Source organism: Sus scrofa, chromosome 9 (genome assembly GCF_054392235.1).
Source record: "Sus scrofa isolate SSC_HxYL_T2T_F1_AM1 chromosome 9, Sscrofa_HxYL_maternal_Yorkshire_Landrace_v2.0, whole genome shotgun sequence".
NCBI lineage: Eukaryota > Metazoa > Chordata > Mammalia > Artiodactyla > Suidae > Sus > Sus scrofa.
Window position 1 is genome coordinate 119,788,095 of NC_139391.1, and position 20,202 is coordinate 119,808,296.

Sequence of the window (20,202 nt, forward strand, 5' to 3'; positions counted from 1 at the left end):
ATGATGATTTTTCTTATTAGGTGTTTCTCGTCCTATGATGATATGAATTTGAAAAGGAGAACTTCATTTCCACTCATCAGATCCAAGTCTCTACAGTTAACTGGCGAAGAAGGTAGATTTTTGTGGATATGTAATAAGTGTATGGAAACATTAATCTAGCTTCCTTCTAGCATAAGTGTAACGTCAATGTTCTGTTTGAGACCACCTGCAACAGAATAGTGGGTATAACTAGCCTTTGTGTTTGTGCTGTGTCAAAGCTACCTTACCATTTCCACACTTTTAATCTATCTTTGTTCCTAAAGGTCCAGAGGGTGGGGTGGGGGGTACTTAGTTAATTAGCTATTGGTAGCCTTTGCACATGCTCCTGTTTAGAAGTATTTCTTTTTAGAGAGGGGTGTTTGAGAAAGTTCAGCAGATATGGAAAACCTGAATGTGCTTCCATAGTATCCTGTGCTTATCTGCCTCCTCTTCCTATACAGGTAGGACCCCTTTTGTCTCTAGTTTAGGATTGTGAGGCACTTTCTGAAAAATAAATCGGATCTCTTTTTTATGGCCCAGGGTCTCCCAGGGTCTATAGTAGTAGTTTATTGTCTAATATTTAATGAATACTTACATTTAAATGAATGGATGTGTACTGAGTGGCCATTTTCCTATATCAGTACTTTTTATAATTAGTATCGTAATTAGTGCTTATTGAAAGACTTATCTTCATAGCAATATTAAAATAACCAAATTAATTATATATTTCAGTTAGTCTTTCTTAGTAATCATTAGATTTGCTTTCTTTGGGATTTAGTAACTGAGCAGCATGTTTTTAGTGAGTCATTCAAGCAGTCATTCCTGAGCTTCTCTGGTTTACTATTATCACAAAACTACAGACTTAATCCATTGCATGTGGGTTTACTTAGCGCTAGTAAATTTTCATCCTACTCCCTGCTTTTTTTCTTTCTCTCTTTTATTCTTTTGGCTGATAAGTCTTTTTATAACTGAATTTTTTAAATGAAGTATTATTTGTTCAAGAAAGTGTAATTATCATAAGGTAAGGCTTGATGAATTTTCACAAACCAAACATACATGTGTGACCAACACCCAGATTAAGGAGCAGAATGTTATCCAGCACCATGCTCTTTTTCATCACTGCTTATCTCCTCTCAGTATAGCTACTACATATTTTGAGATTATGAGATTCATTCTCCATGTCACTGACTGTAGTTGTAGTTTGTTCAGCCTCATTCCTGTGTAGTACTGCATTATACAGATATTCTAAATTATTCATTTACATTGGATTATTTTATGTTTGAGGCTATTACATATCTTTTAGCAAACATACATGTATGCACATCTGTTGGATATATGCCAGAAATGAGATTACTAGATCATAAGATTGTGTATATTCTGCTTTAGTAAATATTGTCACACAGTTTTCTAGAGTGTTATATGAATTTACCCTCCCATCAGCTATGTTTGAAAGTTCCATTTATTCCACATTCCTACTAACGTTTAGTATTGTTGGTCTTTTAGCCATTCTGGTGGGTGTATATGTATTACTTATTTGACCTATATTTGTGTGAATAGGAAATATATTGAGATATTTCTCTCAGCATTTCTAATCTTATTTTAAATTCGTTGACTATTTTGCTATTTCTCTTCTCTTGATGTAGCTCTTAAAGGCCAAATAGAATAGCCTTTTATAACTGATAATAGAATTATTTCTGTTTTAAACAGCTATGTCATCTTGGTTCATCTTTTACAATTAAAAGGTTGAATACAGTAGGTAGGAAACTGGCTTTAATTCTGATTCTGCTATTTGTTACTTCATTTATTTCTTCCGTTTGAATTAAATCTCTTCTTAAGACATTTATTATAGTCTGCTTTGATTTTAGCCATCCTGTACTTGCTTTATTTTTAATTCTAAGCTCTATGAGACAGGTCTATGTCTTATTTTATTTTAATAAAAGATAGATAACACAATTTATCATCTTGAAATTTAAGTTTATCTACTTAGCTCAGTAATGTTAAGTATATTCACATTGATGTGAAATAGATCTCCAGAACTTTTTGTTCTGTATATTTTGTAAATCCGAAATGTTCTATCCATTCAACAAATCCCCTTTGTTCCCCTCTTCCCAGCCCCTGGTAACCATCATTATGTTTTCTGTTTCTATGAATTTTACTACTTTAGTTAACATGTAAGTAGAATCATACACTATATGTCTTTCTGTGACTGGTTTATTTCACTTAGCATAATGTCTTCTGGAGTTCCCTTTGTGGCTCAGTGGTTAACAAACCGGATTAGGATCCATGAGGATGTGGGTTCGATCCCTGGCCTCGCTTAGTGGGTTAAGGATCCATTGTAGCCCTGAGCTGTGGTGTAGGTCAGAGACACTGCTCGGATCCTGCATTGCTGTGGCTGTGGCATAGGCCACGGCCGTAGCTCCAGTTTAACCCCTAGCCTCGGAACTTGCATATGCCATCGGTGCAGCCTTAACAAAAAAAAAAGTCTTCATGTTTCATCCATGTTGTAGCCTGTAACAGGACTTTCTTTTTTTTGACTGAATAATATTTCATTTTACAGATATATATCATGTTTTGTTTATTCATCTGTTGATGTGCATTTGGTTTGCGTCTGCTTCCTGGCTGTTGTGAAATAATGGCTGCTTTGAACCTCGGTGGGCAAATATCTCTTTTTTTAATGTGTATAATTATATAATTTTTTCCATTATAGCTAGTTTACAGTGTTCTGTCACTTTTCTACTGTATAGAATGGTGATCTAGTTACACATACATGTATACATTATTTTTTCTCACATTATTATGCTCCATAATAAGTGACCAGACATAGTTCCCAAGTGCTACACAGCAGAATCTCATTGCTAATCCATTCCAAAGGGAATAGTCTGCATCTATTAATCCCAGTACTCCATCCATGCCACTCCCTCCCCCTCCCCCTTGACAACCGCAAGTCTATTCTCCAAGTCCATGATTTTCTTTTCTGTAGAAAGGTTCATTTGTGCCATATATTAGATTCCAGATATAATTGATATCATATGGTATTTGTCTTTCTCTTTCTGACTTAACTTCACTCAGTATGAGAGTCTCTGGTTCCATCCATGTTGCTGTAAATGGCATGATTTTGTTCTGTTTTATGGCTGAGTAGTATTCCACTGTGTATATATACTACATCTTCCTAATCCAATCATCTGTTGATGGACATTTGGATTGTTTCCATGTCTTGGCTATTGTGAATAGAGCTGCAGTGAATAGGCGGGTACCTGTGTCTTTTTCAAGGAAAGTTTTGTCCGGATATATGCCCAAAAGTGGGATTGCTGGGTCATATGGTAGTTCTATATGTATAGTTTTCTAAGATACCTCCATACTGTTCTCCATAGTGGTTATACCAGCTTACATTCCCTCCAACAGTGCGGGAGGGTTCCCTATTCTCCACACCCCCTCCAGCATTTGTTATTTGTGGACTTATTAATGATGACCATTCTGACTGGTGTGAGGTGGTATCCTGTGGAAATTTTGATTTTGATTTCTCTAATAATCAGTGATGTTGAGCATTTTTTCATGTGCTTGTTGGCCATCTGTATATCTTCCTTGGAGAGATGTCTATTCAGGTCTTTTGCCCCTTTTTCCATTGGGTTGTTGGCTTTTTTGCTGTTGAGTTGTATAAGTTGTTTGTATATTTTAGAGATTAAGCCCTTGTCAGATGCATCATTTGAAACTATTTTTCTCCCATTCTGTAAGTTGTCTTTTTGTTTTCTTTTTGGTTTCCTTTGTTGTGCAAAAGCATGTCAGTTTGATTAGGTCCCACTGGTTTATTTTTGCTTTTATTTCTGTTGCTTTGGGAGACTGACCTGAGAAAATATTCATAAGGTTGATGTCAGAGAATGTTTTGCCTATGTTCTCTTCTAGGAGTTTGATGGTGTCTTGTCTTATATTAAAGTCTTTCAGCCATTTTGAGTTTATTTTCATGCATGGTGTGAGAGTGTGTTCTAGTTTCATTGATTTGCATGCAGCAGTCCAGGTTTCCCAACACTACTTGCTGAAAAGACTGTCTTTTTCCCATTTTATGTTCTTGCCTCCCTTGTCAAAGATTAATTGACCATAGGTGTCTGTCTGGGTTTATTTCTGGGTTCTCTGTTATGTTCCATTGGTCTGTCTGTCTGTTTTGGTACCAGTACCACATTCTCTTGATGACTGTGGCTTTGGAATGTTGCCTGAAATCTGGGAGAGTTATGCCTCTTGCTTGGTTTTTGTTCCTCAGGATTGCTTTGGCAATTCTGGGTCTTTTGTGGTTCCATACACATTTTTGGATTGTTTGTTCTAGTTCTGTGAAAAAATGTCATGGGTAATTTGATAGGGATTGCATTGAATCTGTAGGTGGCTTTGGGTAGTATGGCCATTTTTATAGCATTAATTTTTCCAGCCCAGGAGCATGGAATATCTTTCCATTTCTTTACATCTTCTTTAATTTCCTTGATTAATGTTTTATAGTTCTCAGCATATAAGTATTTTATCTCCTTGGTCAGGTATATTCTTGGGTATTTGATTTTTTGGGGTGCAATTTTAAAAGGTGTTGTATTTTTGTATTCCATTTCCAATATTTCATTGTTAGTATTCAGAAATGTGACTGATTTCTGAATGTTAATCTTATATCCTGCTACTTTGCTGAATTTCTTGATCCGTTCAGGTAGTTTTTGGGTTGAGTCCTTGGGGTTTTCTATATATAGTATCATGTCATCTGCATACAGTGACAGTTTTACCTCTTCTCTTCCTATTTGGATGCATTTTATTTCTTTGTTTGTCTGATGGCTGTGGCTAGGACTTCCTATACTATGTTGAATAACAGTGGTGAGAGTGGGCATCCTTGTCTTGTTCCAGATTTTAGTGGGAAGGCTTCCTCCATTGAATATTATATTTGCAGTGGGTTTGTCATAAATGGCTTTGATTATATTAAGGTATGTTCCCTCTGTACCCACTTTGGTAAGAGTTTTGATCATGAATGGATGTTGGACTTTGTGAAATGTTTTTTCTTCATCTATTGAGATGATCATGTGATTTTTGACTTCTCTTTTGCTAATGTATGCTGTTGATTGATTTACCTGTGTTGAACCATCCTTGTGAACCTGGGATGAATCCCACCTGTTCATGGTGTATAATCTTTTTTATATGTTGTTGATTCAGATGGCTAAAATTTTGTTGACAATTTTTGCATCTGTATTCATCAAAGATATTTGCCTATAGTTCTCTTTTTTGGTGGTATTTTTGGTTTTGGAATTAGGGTGATGGTGGCATCATAGAATGCCTTTGGGAGTGTTCCTTCTTCTTCAACTTTTTGAAAAATTTTAAGGAGGATGGGTATAAGTTCCTCTTTGTATGTTTGGTAGAATTCACCTGTGAAGTCATCTGGCCCTGGACTTTTATTTGTAGGGAGTGTTTTTATGACATACTCAATTTCATTTCTAGTGATTGGTCTCTTCAGTTGATCTATTCTTAATTCAGTATTGGCAAGCTGTATGTCTCTAGAAAGTTGTCCATTTCTTCTAGGTTATCAAATTTATTAGCTTACAGTTGTTCATAGTATACTCTCATGGTTTTTTGTATTTCTGTAGTATCCATTGTGACTTCTCCTTTCTCATTTCTTATTTTGTTTATTTTGGTTTTTTTCTCTCCTCTTCTTGGTGAGTCTAGCCAGAGGTTTTCAATTTTGTTTACCTTTTCAAAGAAACAGCTCTTGGTTTTACTGATTTTTTTTTTCTATTGTTTTTTGAATCTCTATCGATTTACTCTCTGACCCTTATGATTTCCTTCCTTCTACTGATTTTATTTTTTGTTTGTTCTTTTTCTAATTCATTTAGGTGGTAGGTTGTCAATTTGAGATTTTTCTTTTTTGAGGAGGGCCTGTATTGCTATGAATTTCCCTTTGAGCATTGCTTTTATGGCATCCCATAAATTTTGAGTGGTTGTATCTTAATTATCATTTTGTCTCAAGGTATTTTTTAATTTCCTTCTTGATTTCCTCATTGACCCATTGGTTTTTTAGTAACATGTTGTTTAGTCTCCATGTAGTCAGTGTTTTCTAATTTCTTTTCCTGTGGTTGATTTCTAGTGTCATGCCATTGGGGTCAGAGAAGAGCCTTGAAATAATTTCCGTGCTCTTAAATTTGCTGGGCTTAGCTTTGTGTTCCAGTATGTGATCAATTCTTGAGAATGTTCCATGTGCACTTGAGAAGAATGTATATTCTGATTTTTTGGGGGTGTAATGTCCTGAAAATGTCCATTAAGTCTAACTTTTCTATTGTGTCCTTTAGGATCTCTATTGCCTTCTTGATTTTCTATCTAGCGGATCTGTCTACTGATCTGCGTGGGGTGTTAAAGTCTCCTACTATGATTGGATTCCCATTAATTTCTCCTTTTATGTCTGTTAGTATTTGTTGTATGTATCTGGGTGCTCCTTGGGGCATATATGTTGATGATAGTAATATCCTCTTCTTGAATGGATCCTTTAACCATTAAGTAGTGTCCTTCTTTATGGCCTTCGTTTTAAAGTCTGTTTCGTCTGATATGAGTATTGCAATTCCTGCTTTCCTGTCTTGTCCATTGGCATGAAATATCTTTTCCCATCCCCTCACTTTCAATCTATATGTGTCCTTTGCCCTAAGGTGAGTTTCTTATAGACAGCAGATTGAAGGTGTTTGCTTTTTATACAATCTGCCACTGTGTCTTTTGATTGGAGCATTCAGTCCATTGACATTTAAGGCGATTATTGATAGATGTTTATTTATTGCCATTTTAAACCTTGTGTTCCAGTTGATTCTCTTTTTTTTTTTTTGGTTGGATGGTTTCCATTTGTTTTATGCTTGAGTACTTTTCAGTTTTTGTGAATGTAATGTTTGGTTTTGATTTGTGGTTGCCCTTTTTTTTAAGTATGTTAATCCCTTCCTATATCTGCTTCCTTTAGCCTGATAGTCATATAGGTTCAAACACATTATTAAAATAAAAACATAATCTATGTTTTCTTAGTTTTCTTTCCCACATTGTGTGATTTTGATGTCTTTTTTTTTTTTTTAACATCTTCATGTCAAGATCTGTATGCTAGCTTATTTAAGTGATTGATTTCCAATTGCGGTTTCCTCCATCCTAATTCTTCTTACTTTTTTTTTTTTTAATTTAGAGAAGCCCTTTCAGTATTTCTTTTCGAATGGGTTTCGTATTGCTGTACTCTTTTAGCTTTTGTTTGCTGGAGAAATTCTTTATTTTCCCTTCTATTTTAAATGATATTCTTGCTGGATAGAGTATTCTATGTTGCAGATTTTTTTCCTTTCAGCACTTTAAATGTATCTTGCCACTCCCTTCTGGCCTGTAGTGTTTTTGTAGAGAAATCAGCTGATAACCTTATTGGGGGGGTTCCCTTATAATTAATGCTTTGCTTTCCTCTTGCTGCCTTTAGAATCCTCTCTTTAACTTTTACCATTTTTATTATAAAATTTCTTGGTGTGAGCCTGTTTGGGTTCAACTTGTTTGGAGCCCTCTGTGCTTCCTGTATCTTGATATCTGTTTTCTTTAGATTTGGAAAGTTTTCAGCCATAATTTCTTCAAATATATTTTCCATCCCCTTTTCTTTTTCTTCTCCTTCTGGAATTCCTATTATGTGTAGATTGGCCCACTTTATATTATCCCATAGATCTCTTATATTGCTTTCATGTTTTTTCATTTGGTTTTCTGTCTGCTGTCCTGATTGGGTGATTCCCCTTATTTTATCTTCCGCATTACTAATTCGTTCCTCTGCATTATTCATTCTGCTCTTTATTGCGCTTAGTTCAGTTTGCATCTCTGAAAGTGAGTTTTCTAGTTTTTCTTGCCTCCTTGGTATTTTTCTAGTTCCTCTCTAAAGGAATCTGCATTACTGTTCATATCCTCTTGTAATTCCTTATTTTCACTGTCTCTCTTTTGAACTCAATGTCTGTCAGACTGCAGAGGTCAGTTTCATTGTTTGCTGCTTCATGTGAATTCTGTTCCTTTAACTGGGAATGGTTTCTGTGCTTCGTCATCTTGCTTGTGTTTTTGTTTTTCTGTGAGTTTGGGGAAGCCAAACTGTGGTCTTGTAAGGCTACTTCTATGCAAGTGTACCCCTATGTATTTTGGGGGGGTTCCTATTTATTTTTGGTGTGGGAGTTTGAATATTTGCTGTCTCTTTCATTGGTGTGTTATCCCCAGGATGCTCACTGTGTTTTCAGGGAGAAGGCAATGGGTAGGGCCAGCAGTCAGTGCTGGTCATTGGGCTCTTAACAGCAGCAGCAAGGACCTGCAGAAAGGTGGCACAGGCTATTTCTAGTTAGTGGGCTCTGGGAAGTGGTAATGAGCTCTAGGCAGATCTACAAGGTGACCAGAGCATTTGGCAGTAGCAGCAGCAGGGTGCGTGAGTTCCCAGGGGAGCGAGAGCAACAAGAGCTTGTGTTCATTTGCAGTGCCCTCCTCTTAGGTGATTGGAACTGCAGGTGGTACCTGTTCAGGGTCCCCTAGTAGTAGCGGGCCACACCGCCTCTGGGGTCAGTCTTAACTGTGGTGTTTTGACCCCGCCATCTGTAGACCTTGCATGAAACAACCCATCTCAGCCCACATAGGAGGTGTTGCACAGGAGATCAGGTGTGCGGGTATTGCCTGTAGCATTTGACAGTGGCAGCAGCAGGATAGGTGTGTTCCCAGGGGTGCTAGAGCACCAACATGTGGTGTTTGGTCACAATGCCCTCCTCTGTGGTGCCCTTGAGGTGAGTGGGGCTGCAAGTGGTGTCTGTTCACAGACCCCTAGTGGTGCAAGCCACTCCCACCTCTGGAGCCAGCGATAACTGTGGTGATTTGCCCCTGCCTCCTATAGACCATGCAAGAAGCACCTCGTTCTGCTTAGCCCCCACAGACGGTGCTGCACAAGCTGCTCCTAGTTGTAGGTTCCTGGAAAGGGACTGTGGTCAAGCATCTGGACACTGCCCTGAGTGTTAGGCAGTGGCAGAATCAGGGCGGGTTTGTTCCCACGGGAGCAGAAGCAACAACAGGTGGTGTTCTGTCGCAGTGTCCTTTTCTGTGGTGCCGTCTGAGGTAGTTGTGACTGCAAGTGATTGTTGTTCAGCTATCACTGATGGCGGTTGGCCACACCCACCTCTGGAGTCAGAGATAACTGGCGGTTTACCCCCACCACCTGCAGACCACGCACGAAGCACTCTGTGCCACTTAGTCCATGCAAAAGCTACTGTACCAGCTGCTCCTAGTTGTAGGGTCTTGGGATAGGACAGTGACCAAGTGGTCTGGGCACCACCCAGAGCATTTGGCAGTGGCAGCTGCAGGGCGGGTGTGTTCCCAGGGAAGTGAGAGCAGTGTACGGTGCTTGGTTGCAGTGCCCTCTTTTTTTCTTTTTAGCCAACCCCTGAGGTGACTGGGGTAGCAGGTGGAGCCCACTCACAGGCCCCCAGTGGTGGCAAGCCATGCCTCCCTCTGGCCTCTGAGACAACCACTGCAGTCTGTCCCTGCCACCTGTAGATCACAAAAGGCACCACGTCGCACTTAATGATGCCCTTAGCCCACGAAGAGGTGCCTGGCCTCCGGTAGCCTGCACAGGAAGCGCCCGGTCTCCCCTAAATGAGCAAGAGGCTTCTCGCTGCCCATAGCTTGTGCCAGAGCAACCCTGCCCTCTGAGAGCCCGTGGGCATGCACATGCTCTGGTGCAGGGAGTTTCCTATGGTGGCCTACCCCTCCTCCTCTTGCCCTCCCCAACAGTGGCACCTTGCCTCTCCTGCAGGTCTAGACCTTCTCCTGGGTTCCCTCTGCTGTGGCTTCCCCTCCCCGCCCTTGGCATACCATTCCCCTACCTGTAGTGCACTGTTCCTTAGCCCCTTAGGCTCTCTCCACACTGCCAGCCCCAGTCCTCTCCCCAGGACTGACCTCTGGAACCTAAGTCTCAGTGCCCAGCCCCCACCCGAGCATCTCAGGCTGTAGTGTCTGGGGCGGTGGTGCAGATGCTCTGTGTGGTTCTCACTCTGCTTTGCTGTTCTCAGTCCAACTGCTGTGCTTTTCTTGGCGACTTTGAGGTCCCTCCAACTCGGCTGATCTGTCAGTTATGTGGCTTCCCAGAATGTGGGTTCCTTTTCTCCTTCATAGCTCCCTTTCAGGAATGCTAGTCCTGTGCTGATTACTTTCCTTTTTTTTTCTTTTGTTCTACCCATTTATGTCAAGGGTTTCTCTCCCTTTTTGGAGGTTTAAGTTCTTCTGCCAGCATTCAGTTGACGTTCTGTTTGAGTAGTTTCACGTGTGTTTTTTTGATGTGTTTGTGGGAGGTCAGTGTGACCTCTCACTCCTCCGCCATCTTGCTCCGCCCTCCCTCATTTCAAATGTCTCTTAAAGACCTTGCTTTCAAATCTTGTGGGTGTATACTTGACCCTTGAACAGTGTTGGAGTTAGGTACACTGACTCTGTGCAGTTGAAAATTCACATATAATTTATAGTTGTCCCGCCATATCCATGATTCCTTGACATCCAAGGTTCTGAATCAACAGATTGAGCCAGCTACATATAGTGTAGTACTGTAATATTTGCTGTTTGCAGTTCCAGGGTCAACTATATACTCAAGTGGGATTGCTTGATCATATGGTAATAATGTGTTTTTTGAGGAACCTTTATAGTGTTTTCCCTAGTGGTTGTACTATTTTACAGTCCTACCAACAGTGAACAATGGTCCCAGATTTCTCTACATCCTCACAATACATGTTTTCTATTTTGATAGTAGCCATCCCAATGGGTGTGAGATAGCTCATTTTGCTTTTGATTTACATTTCTCTGATGATTAGTGATGTTGAGCATCTTTTCATGTGCTTGTTGGCCATTTGTAAATCATCTTTGAAGAAATGTCTATTCAAGTCCTCTGCTCATTTTTTAATCACATTAGTTTTTTATTATTAATTGAAAGAGTTCTACATACATAGTCTGGATATTAATCCCTTATCAGATATGATTTATAGGTTGGATTTTCACTCTGTTGATTGTATCCTTTGATGGACAGAAGGTTTTTTTTTTTTAAAGTTTGATTAGTCCCGTTTTTCTGTTTTTGCTTTTGTTTCTTGTACTTAAAAAAAAAATCGTATCTAAGAAGTCATTGCCAAGGCACTTGTCATGAAGTTTTTTCCCCTATGTTTTCTTCTAGAAATTTTACAGTTTTAGGTATTATGTTTAAGTCCTTAATCCATTTTGAAACTTCTATGTATGGTGTAAGATAAGGGTTCAGCTTCATTCTTCTGTATGTGGATATCCAGGTTTCCCAGCACTGTTTGTTGAAGGGCCTGTTCTCTGCCCATTGAGTGGTCTTGGCAGCCTAGTTGAAAATTATTTGACAATATGTGTGAGGGCTTATTTCTGGATTTTTTTTATTTTTTGGATTTTTTTTTGCATTGGTCTGTATGTAGGCCTTTCTATCAGAACCACACTGTGATTACTTGTAGCTTTGTATATTGTTTTGAAATCAGTCAGTGTGACTCTTCTAACTTTATTTTTCTTTTTCAAAATTATTTTGCCTATTTTAGGTCACTTGGGATTTGATATAAATTTTAGGATACATTTCAGCAAAAAATACTGTTGGGATTTTGAAGGGGTCATTGTTTAATCTGTAGATTGTTTTGGTGGTATGAACATCTTGACAATTAAATCTTCCAGTCATGAACGTGAGATGTCTTTCCTTTTCTTTGTACCTTCTTTAATTTCATTGATGTTTTGCAGTTTGTACTTTGATTTGTTGACCAGCCAGGTGGACCAAAATGCTTTTGATTTTCTTTATACCACATTTTTATTGTGGAATGGAAGTACAAAAAAGTACATAAAATTGAAATTTACAACATGTGGTGTAATTATAAGGTGAATGCCTGTATAATACCCAGATCAAAAAATAGAACAAGGCCTGTACTTTCAGAAATGCTCCTTGTTAAAGGTAACTACCTTGACTTTCGAAATAATCGTATTCTTAATTTTCTTAATAGTTTTACCTATTTAGATTCCTCAACAATCTAATTTGATTTTGGCCTGGTTTTGAGCTCTTGATAGGTAGAATCATACCATATATACTCTTTTTTTCTTCTTTCCTTCAGCATTCTATTTGTAAATTCATATACTTGCATATTCAGTATTATATAGTATTTCAGTAACTAATTAAATCACAGTGTAGTTATCTATTCTGCTGTGTTGCTTACAGTTTGGGGCTATTACAAATAATGCTGCTGTAAACATTCCCTTTGTTTACCAGCACATGGTTGCATGAGTTTCTCTGGGAATATAACCTAGATGAAAAATTACTGGGTTGTAGGCTATGTTTTTTTGAAAATTACAAGATAATGGTAGACTTTTCCAAAGTGGTCAGTTTATCCTTCCACCAGTACGATGAGAATTCCCATTACTCTACATTTTTGCCAACAAAAGTATAGAATTGTCCAGTTTTAAACTGTTAACCTCATTGCAGTTATAATTGGCATTTACCTGACTGCTAATGACATTGAGCCTGTTCACGTATGCCTTTTAGTCATTTGACTTTCCCAGACATTAAATTTTTTGCCTATTCATTCATTCATTTTCATACTCACTTATAAAGGTTTAGATCCTAATTGTTGGTTAAATTTGTTGTAGAGATCTTACTTTACTTTTAAGACTTAATCTGTTTTCTTTTATATGGAATCTTTTCAGTAAAAGAAGCTTTTAATTTTAATGTAATCATATTAAAATTTTTCCTTGTTATGGTTAGTGCTTTTTCTCTTGTTTAAACTGAACTTTTTTTTTTTTTTTTTTTTTTTTGGGCCACCCTTGTGACATACGGAGATTCCCAGGCTAGGGGTCAAATTGGAGCTATAGCTGCCAGCCACAGCAATGCAGGATCCAAGCTGTGTCTGTGACCTACACCACAGCTCATGGCAACACCAGCTCCTTAACCCACTGAGCAAGGCCAGGGATCAAACCTGCATCCTCATGGATACTAGTCAGATTCATTTCCACTGAGCCACGATGGGTACTCCAAAACAGAATTTTTTTACTCCAGGTTTATGGATGATATTCGCTTTAAATGTTTGTTTTGGCTTTTATTTTTTGGGTTTTAATCTGTCTGGAACTGATTTTTTGTATATGGTGATGTCAGGTAGGGCTTCCATTATAAAATTTTGTGTGAAGTTGAGTTGTTTCAGGTTTATTGGCCATTATTGTCTCTGTAAATATTTAGAATCATTTATTAAATGTTTCATCAAAAAATTATTAGTCTTTGGGTTGCGATTACACTGAATCTACATATCAGTTTGGGAAGAAGATAGCATCTCTGTTTATTCCAGAAGGTCAAACTTTGGGGAGTTTTATTTCTAGAATGTTTTTTGAGACTGTTGAAAATGGCAATGTTTGTGTTTATGGCTGGTATATAGAAATGCAATGGGTTTTTGTGCTTTTGAAGTTTGCCATGTAGTTAGATTCTCTGCTTGCTGTATCTGTCCACTTTTTGATAGAATATTAAAGTCTCCAGCTATAATAGTAGATTCATGTTTCTTCTAGTTCTACCAGTTTTTGCCTGATGTGTTTTGGCACTATTGTGAGACATACACACACGTTAAAGATTGTTATGTCTTCTTGGAGAATTGGCCCCTTTATCATTGTAAAGTATCACTCTTTCCTTCTTCTGAAATCTACTTTGTCTGAAATTAATGTGCCATTTTTGCTTTCTTTGCTTTGTATATGTTTTTTCATCCCTATACCTTTCATCTGTATATATCTTTATATTTAAAGTGGATTTTGGAGTTCCTTTGTGACTCAGTGGGTTAAGTATCTGGTGGTGTCACTTCAGCAGCCTGGCCCAGGACCATATGCTGCAGGAGCATCCAAAATGGGGGAGTGGGGGGGAGAGATAATCCTAATTCCTCCCTTCCATTCCTTATATCATTGTTGTCATTTTTTTACTTTTACATAAGCACACTCAGATACATTGTTGCTATTATTGTTTTGAACAATTTGTTAGATGGATTTAAAAATAAGCAAAGTGAAAGCTTTAATCTCACCTTCACTCATTCCTTCTCTGATGCTCTTCATGTGTATCTGAGTTTCTGATCTATATTATTTTTCTCCTTTCTAAAGAACTTTAAACATTTCTTGCCAAGCAGGTCTATTAGCAACAATTCCTTAGTTTTTAGCTTGTATCTTTGATTTTTTGAACTTAGTGTATGATATGCCTGGATGTAGTATTTTTGCATTTGTCCTGCTTGGTTTTCTCTGAGATTCCTGGATCTTTGACTTGCTGACATTGATTTGGAATTCTGTCATTATATTCAAAATATTGCTTCTTTCCTTTTCTCTCATTCTTATCCTCTGGTATTCTCATTACTCTTATGTCACAGCTTTTGTAGTTGTAGTTGTCCACCATAGTTTTTAGGTATTTGGTTCTTTTTGGTCTTTTTTCCCTCTACATTTTAGTTTTGGAAGTTTCTGTTGTCATATCCTCCAGCTCAGTGATTCTTTATCAGTCTACTAATAAACTCAAAGGCATTCTTCATCTCTGTCATTCTAATCTGTCATTTTTCATTTTTTTTAGAATTTCATCTGTTTACATTATCCATCTGTTCTTTCATGTTGTCAGCTTTTTTCCATTTAAGGCCTTAATGTATGCTTTTTAAAAATTGATGGTCTAATAATTTCAACATTCCTGCCATATCAAACTCTGGTTCTGAGATTGCTTAGTCTTTTCAAACTGTGGAGTTTTTTGCCTTTTTTTAGTGCTTTGTAATTTTTTATTGAAAGAATAAAACACACAGGTAATCACCAATTTATGATGGCTCAACTTAATATTTCAACTTTGGGAGTTCCCGTCATGGCGCAGTGGTTAACGAATCCGACTAGGAACCATGAGGTTGAGGGTTCGGTCCCTGCCCTTGCTCAGTGGGTTAACGATCCGGCATTGCCGTGAGCTGTGGTGTAGGTTGCAGATATGGCTCGGATCCCGCGTAGCTGTGGCTCTGGCGTAGGCTGGTGGCTACAGCTCCGATTGGACCCCTAGCCTGGGAACCTCCATATGCCGCGGGAGCAGCCCAAGAAATAGCAAAAAGACAAAAAAAAAAAAAAAAAAAAAAAAAAAATTTCAACTTTGCAATGATATGAAAGCAATATGCATTCAGTAGAAGCTGTACTTTGAATTTTGACCTTTCTCAGGCTAATAATATGCAGTATTATGCTCTCATGATACTGGAAAGTGGCAGCAAGCTCTCAAGACAAAAATGACTTTTGTGTTCAACTAGACTTCTGGATTCCTACTTTTCCTTCAGTTGTAGCTTGGGATTACTTACTTAGTTTTGCTGTCCTTTCAGTGCTTTTAATGATTTTTTTTAAAAAATTCATATTTAATTGCTTTCAGTGGAGAGGTTACCCTGAAAAACATTAACAACCATTCCTAAAAGTAGACACCATGTTCTTTAAAAAGTGATTTGAATAAGATTAGTAATCTAATAGAAATGACTACTTAAATGGATGTTTGGATATTTTCATATACTTAGTGACATAACAGATTTCTGGGACATAATGTAAAAAATTGTAATTGGTTGAATCATGTTATCAGTAAATTTCTGATACATGAATTTGCTGCTTAGAACCTTCTGCCTGCATCAGACCATTATTTACTTTTAGTGGGTTGGATAGGACTAAAGTCTCAAAGCCCTTCTTTTGTATGTGCATTTATCTTGTCAGTATGGGGGTAGCATGGAGTTATCTTAGATATGCTTATGTAATGAAATTTTAGAAACCTAGTATTTCTATTTCTATTAGCTAGTATTTCTAATTTACTCACTGTGCCAGAAGTGTTTATTCATTATTGCTTGATCATTTATAGTGTTCAAGCTATTTTGAGATTTTGGAGTTCAGTAGTTTTGATCACAGTAAATCGTAGTAATAAACAATTAGAAAAAACCTCCTGGACCCCTTTTTCTGTGTATGTTCCTTTAACTGGCTTTCATACTCAGTCTCATCTGCTTAATTGCATATGGTCAACCCATATTTGCAACAGAGCGTAGAGTTTAGTCTTTCACAAAAATATTAGCTTACCTGGTAATGTTATTTTTCTCACCAGGTAAGAGGGTAGAGCTGTCCCAAAGAAGGATCCTCACTGTGTTGGCTGATAGCCAGCTATAAGTTAAAAACTTAGGCAAATTATTTGATGATGACCAATCAAGCCCAAAATAAGAATGGTACCCTCTACCTAATTAATGCTTTAATGCTTATTAATTTCAAATGTATAAATAATATGATTAACCTGACAAATATAAATTCATTGGTTCAGTTAAGAAAATCATAGAGGTAATACAATATTTATAGTATTTAATCAGAGTATAATCTAGTTTCCATTTTACATCTGCTTTTTATTTTTTTTTATTACTTACAGTAGACCCAAATGACTTGTACATTGTAGAACCCCTCAAGTTCTCTCCAGAAAAAAAGGTAATGTTTTGTTTCCTTTTTAAGTATATTGGTGTGTTATGTGGGTATAAAGAAATAGGTTGAAAGTTTTAATACAACTTTTAAATGACCCTTAAACTTATTTTCAATTATGATGATATAAATATTTACAGGGATCTGCAAACTATGACCCATCAGGCCTGTGGCCTGTTCTGTACAGGCCTGTAACCTTTTTTAAATGATTGTAACAAAAAAGAATATGCCAGAGAGGGGATGTGACCTGCAAAATCAAATATTTACTGCCTGGCTTTTACAGAAAAAGTGTACTCCTGGCTGATGGTCATTATTATCAGTGCATGCCATGCACAGTGTACACTATCCTGTAATCCTCACATTAGCCTGAAGATGATCCTGTCCCCAGAGTCTGTGTCCTCTTTAAATGACCCATTTAAATAGGTGGCAAAAATCAGAATATACTCAGGCTTTTTTGGTTCCAAAGTATGTGATTTTTCCATTTTGCCTCTCTCAGTAAAGTTGTCTTTATTTTGATCAGAGATAATTGTATTTAGGTAAAGGAACTTGGATATTAGAACCAAATAGCCTAGGATTCGGTCCTAACTTGCCCACTTACTGTCTTGTAACTTGGGCAGAGAACTGCACCTGTGTACCTTGGTTTTCTCATTTGGTCATCAGGCTCAAGACACTCACCTTTCAGGGTAAAATGCACATGAAAGCAGCTGGAATAATATATGGCACATAATAGGTATTCAGATGTTAGTGATCACCCTCTAAACCTGTATTCAGAGGTAGCAGATAGGTAGATTTGAGCATTTACAAAATGGAAAGGTTATTGTATCTGTACAGATCAGAATAGTGTGTTTACACTGTTCATAATACTTTTACTTTCCACCAGGAGATGGCACTTTCCTCCATTAGCTCAGCTCTCTAGATGTTTATTAAGTAACTTTTGAAGGTCTAATTTCTCCCCTTTCTTTTACTTGTATTATAGAAGAAACGCTGCAAGTACAAAACTGAAAAAATTGAGACCATAAAGCCAGCAGATCCATTGCATCCTATAGCCAATGGAGACATAAAAGGAAGAAAGCCTTTTACGAACCAGAGAGATTTTTCTAATATTGGAGAAGTTTATCACTCTTCTTATAAGGGTCCTCCATCTGAAGGAAGCTCAGAAACTTCATCACAGTCAGAAGAGTCTTATTTTTGTGGCATTTCAGCTTGCACAAGTCTGTGCAATGGACAGTCCCAAAAGACAAAAACTGAAAAGAGGGCTTTGAAACGAAGGCGATCTAAAGTCCAAGACCAAGGAAAATTGATAAAAACTCTAATACAGACTAAGTCAGGGTCATTGCCGAGCCTGCATGACATAATCAAAGGAAACAAAGAGATCACCGTGGGAACATTTGGTGTTACAGCAGTCTCTGGACATATCTAAAATTAATCGAACTTTTCATACTGGAGACTTTGTTGTTGTTGTTGTTCTTTGAAGAACAGTCTCTGTGGTATTTGAAGGGTTTGGGGGAGGGAGAAAATATTAATGGGAAAAGTATTCAGAAATTACGGCTTTTGCCTTTTTAAAAAGTAGGTGGGATTGTGTCAATCTTGGTTGATGAGCTGCAGTTTTACAAGGCTGATCACTTCCTACAAGGACAATGGTAAACATTTTATAAAGATGTTTTTTCAGATTAATTACTGGGACAGAAGTAATTTGGAAGCCCAGTTCCTTGGGTGGGATAGGAATGAAAGCCTAAACCTCTTCCTTTAGCTTTGTTCCTATTTCTTGCACCTTCCCATATTTATGTGCCTTTTGTCTATTTATAATGCCACTGGAAGAGGAGAGAGGACTTTTTCTGTCATTTGATTTCTTTTATAACTTCGTTAGTTTTTTGAAGCTGCAAACACTACAAGGCTTTGAGGTGATCTATGCCTGGAGTTCAGTAAAGACAATGCAAAAATCCTAAAGACTTGGCCAACTAGACCTCTGTTTAGCAAACTCACTTAAACACCTCCTGGAACTCTTAGGTCTGTTCTTTTTAGGTAAATGGTGATACTGTTAATGTTATTTTCATTTGACTTATTCACACTAATTTTCTTTAGCTACTAACCCAGTGAGAGAAAAATACATGATTTTTTTCTTGTAGCTACTAATCCAATATGAGAAAAATACATGATCTTTTCTTGTAAAAGACTGATGTTAGCAAATAATTTTTTAAATTCACCTTTTAAACACATTTAGCCATTTGTAAGGATTTTATTGAGCTACGTTACATTTTAAACGTTCACAAGCACTAATCCTCCCAACTTTCCCATCATTGTTTTCACTTCCTACAAATGGAAAGTTTGAATGTTTGTCAAATGAGTCCAGGTCTCCTATGATGTAATCACTGCCTATGTATGTATGCACAGAACCAGCTAGTGAGTTTGTCAAGCCTTGTCTATCTAATTGGTCAAGTCCAAAGGGATTATTATTCCTTGATGTTTGCTTTGTCTTGGCTACAAATGTGCAGAGGTATACATGTGCGATGTCAATGTGTGTGTCTTCATTTTGTTATTCTTTAAAAATAATTGGCAGCAACTGTGTTTGTACCAAATGATTTCTAAGTATGTGTTTTTACAGTAATGAGTGAAAGTGGAAAGTTTCTTTCTGAAAGGGAGTGAATTGACCGTTTTGTGTTGTAAGATTTAAGTTATAACTTATTGAGCACTTTTAGTAATAACTGTTTTTAAACTTGTCTAATACCTTTCTAGGGGTATTGTTTGTTAATGTGACTTATTTAAAGCCTTTTTTGTTTAAGTTGCTGCTTTAGGTCGATAGTATGTTTTAGATGATTTAAATTTTTTCCAGTCTGTACAATTAGCCAGTCAAAGCAGAAAGGCCTGATTGTATAGAAACCCACTGAAAAGAGGTCCAGAAGAGAGAGCAGAGGTAGTGTGGGAAGTTATACCACCTATGTGCAGCATCCAGCATTGTGGAAAGATGACTTTCAATATGTAACTACGGAGCTGTAGTGCCATTAGAAACTGTGAATTTCCAAATAAATCTGAACACTTGTCTTTATTAATTACTGGCTCATATGTTCATTGAGGAACCTAACAAACTTGTTACTCCAAACAGATTCACATTTTTGACACTTAAAAAAATTAAATAATTGATCATGTTTCAGCCAACTACAAACTGACTGAATTTTCATATAAACATTTTGTACCCTATACAGTCATAATTTCACTATTTCAGAAACGGAAATGAGAATTTTAAATTTTTAGTAGACTATACATATGTGCTTTTAGTAAGTACCATCCTTAAGATTAATTTTTTATTTTCCCATATCTAAGTATGTTATAACATTTTATAATTGGGAGTTTTCTTCTCTGAGATTTTTACTTACATGAGGAGAAAAAAAAGTGAAAATTCTTACCGGTAGTAGATTTGTGCCTGGTAAGAAGCAAAGCATATATATGTATGTATGTGTGTATATATATATATACATATATATATAAATATATATATATATAAAATCTCTTTAATAGATTTTCAATGTTCCTTGATTGTCAATTTCATTTTATTTCCTCTAATATTATTTGCAGGGGTACAAAGGAAAGCAGTTCTTTTCCTTGGATTTTTAGAAATATAGTTTGAGGAATGAAATCATTGTATAAAGTAAGGCTTGTATAGAAAGATAGCAGTTCTCTATTCTTGGCCACTACACACCACCCCCTCCACCTTTCCCCCCAGTCAAGGAT

General features: G+C 37.1%; 1 protein-coding gene and 1 long non-coding RNA gene across 5 annotated transcripts in view; one reads left to right on the top strand and one right to left on the bottom strand.

The window, feature by feature from the left end:
- SUCO (SUN domain containing ossification factor) overlaps window positions 1-19,523 on the top strand; it is a 91,094-nt gene extending 71,571 nt beyond the window's left edge. For all 4 annotated transcript variants that reach the window (XM_003357538.5, XM_084977614.1, XM_084977616.1 and 1 more), the window contains 3 exons: window positions 21-112; window positions 16,430-16,485; window positions 17,453-19,523. In XM_003357538.5, coding sequence (XP_003357586.4) covers window positions 21-112; window positions 16,430-16,485; window positions 17,453-17,896 — 592 coding nt within the window. In that variant the 3' untranslated portion in view covers window positions 17,897-19,523. The remainder of the gene's footprint in view (window positions 1-20; window positions 113-16,429; window positions 16,486-17,452) is intronic.
- The window catches only part of LOC110255510 (uncharacterized), a 41,624-nt gene that overhangs the window by 2,252 nt on the left and 19,170 nt on the right, over window positions 1-20,202 (bottom strand). The window lies entirely within an intron of this gene.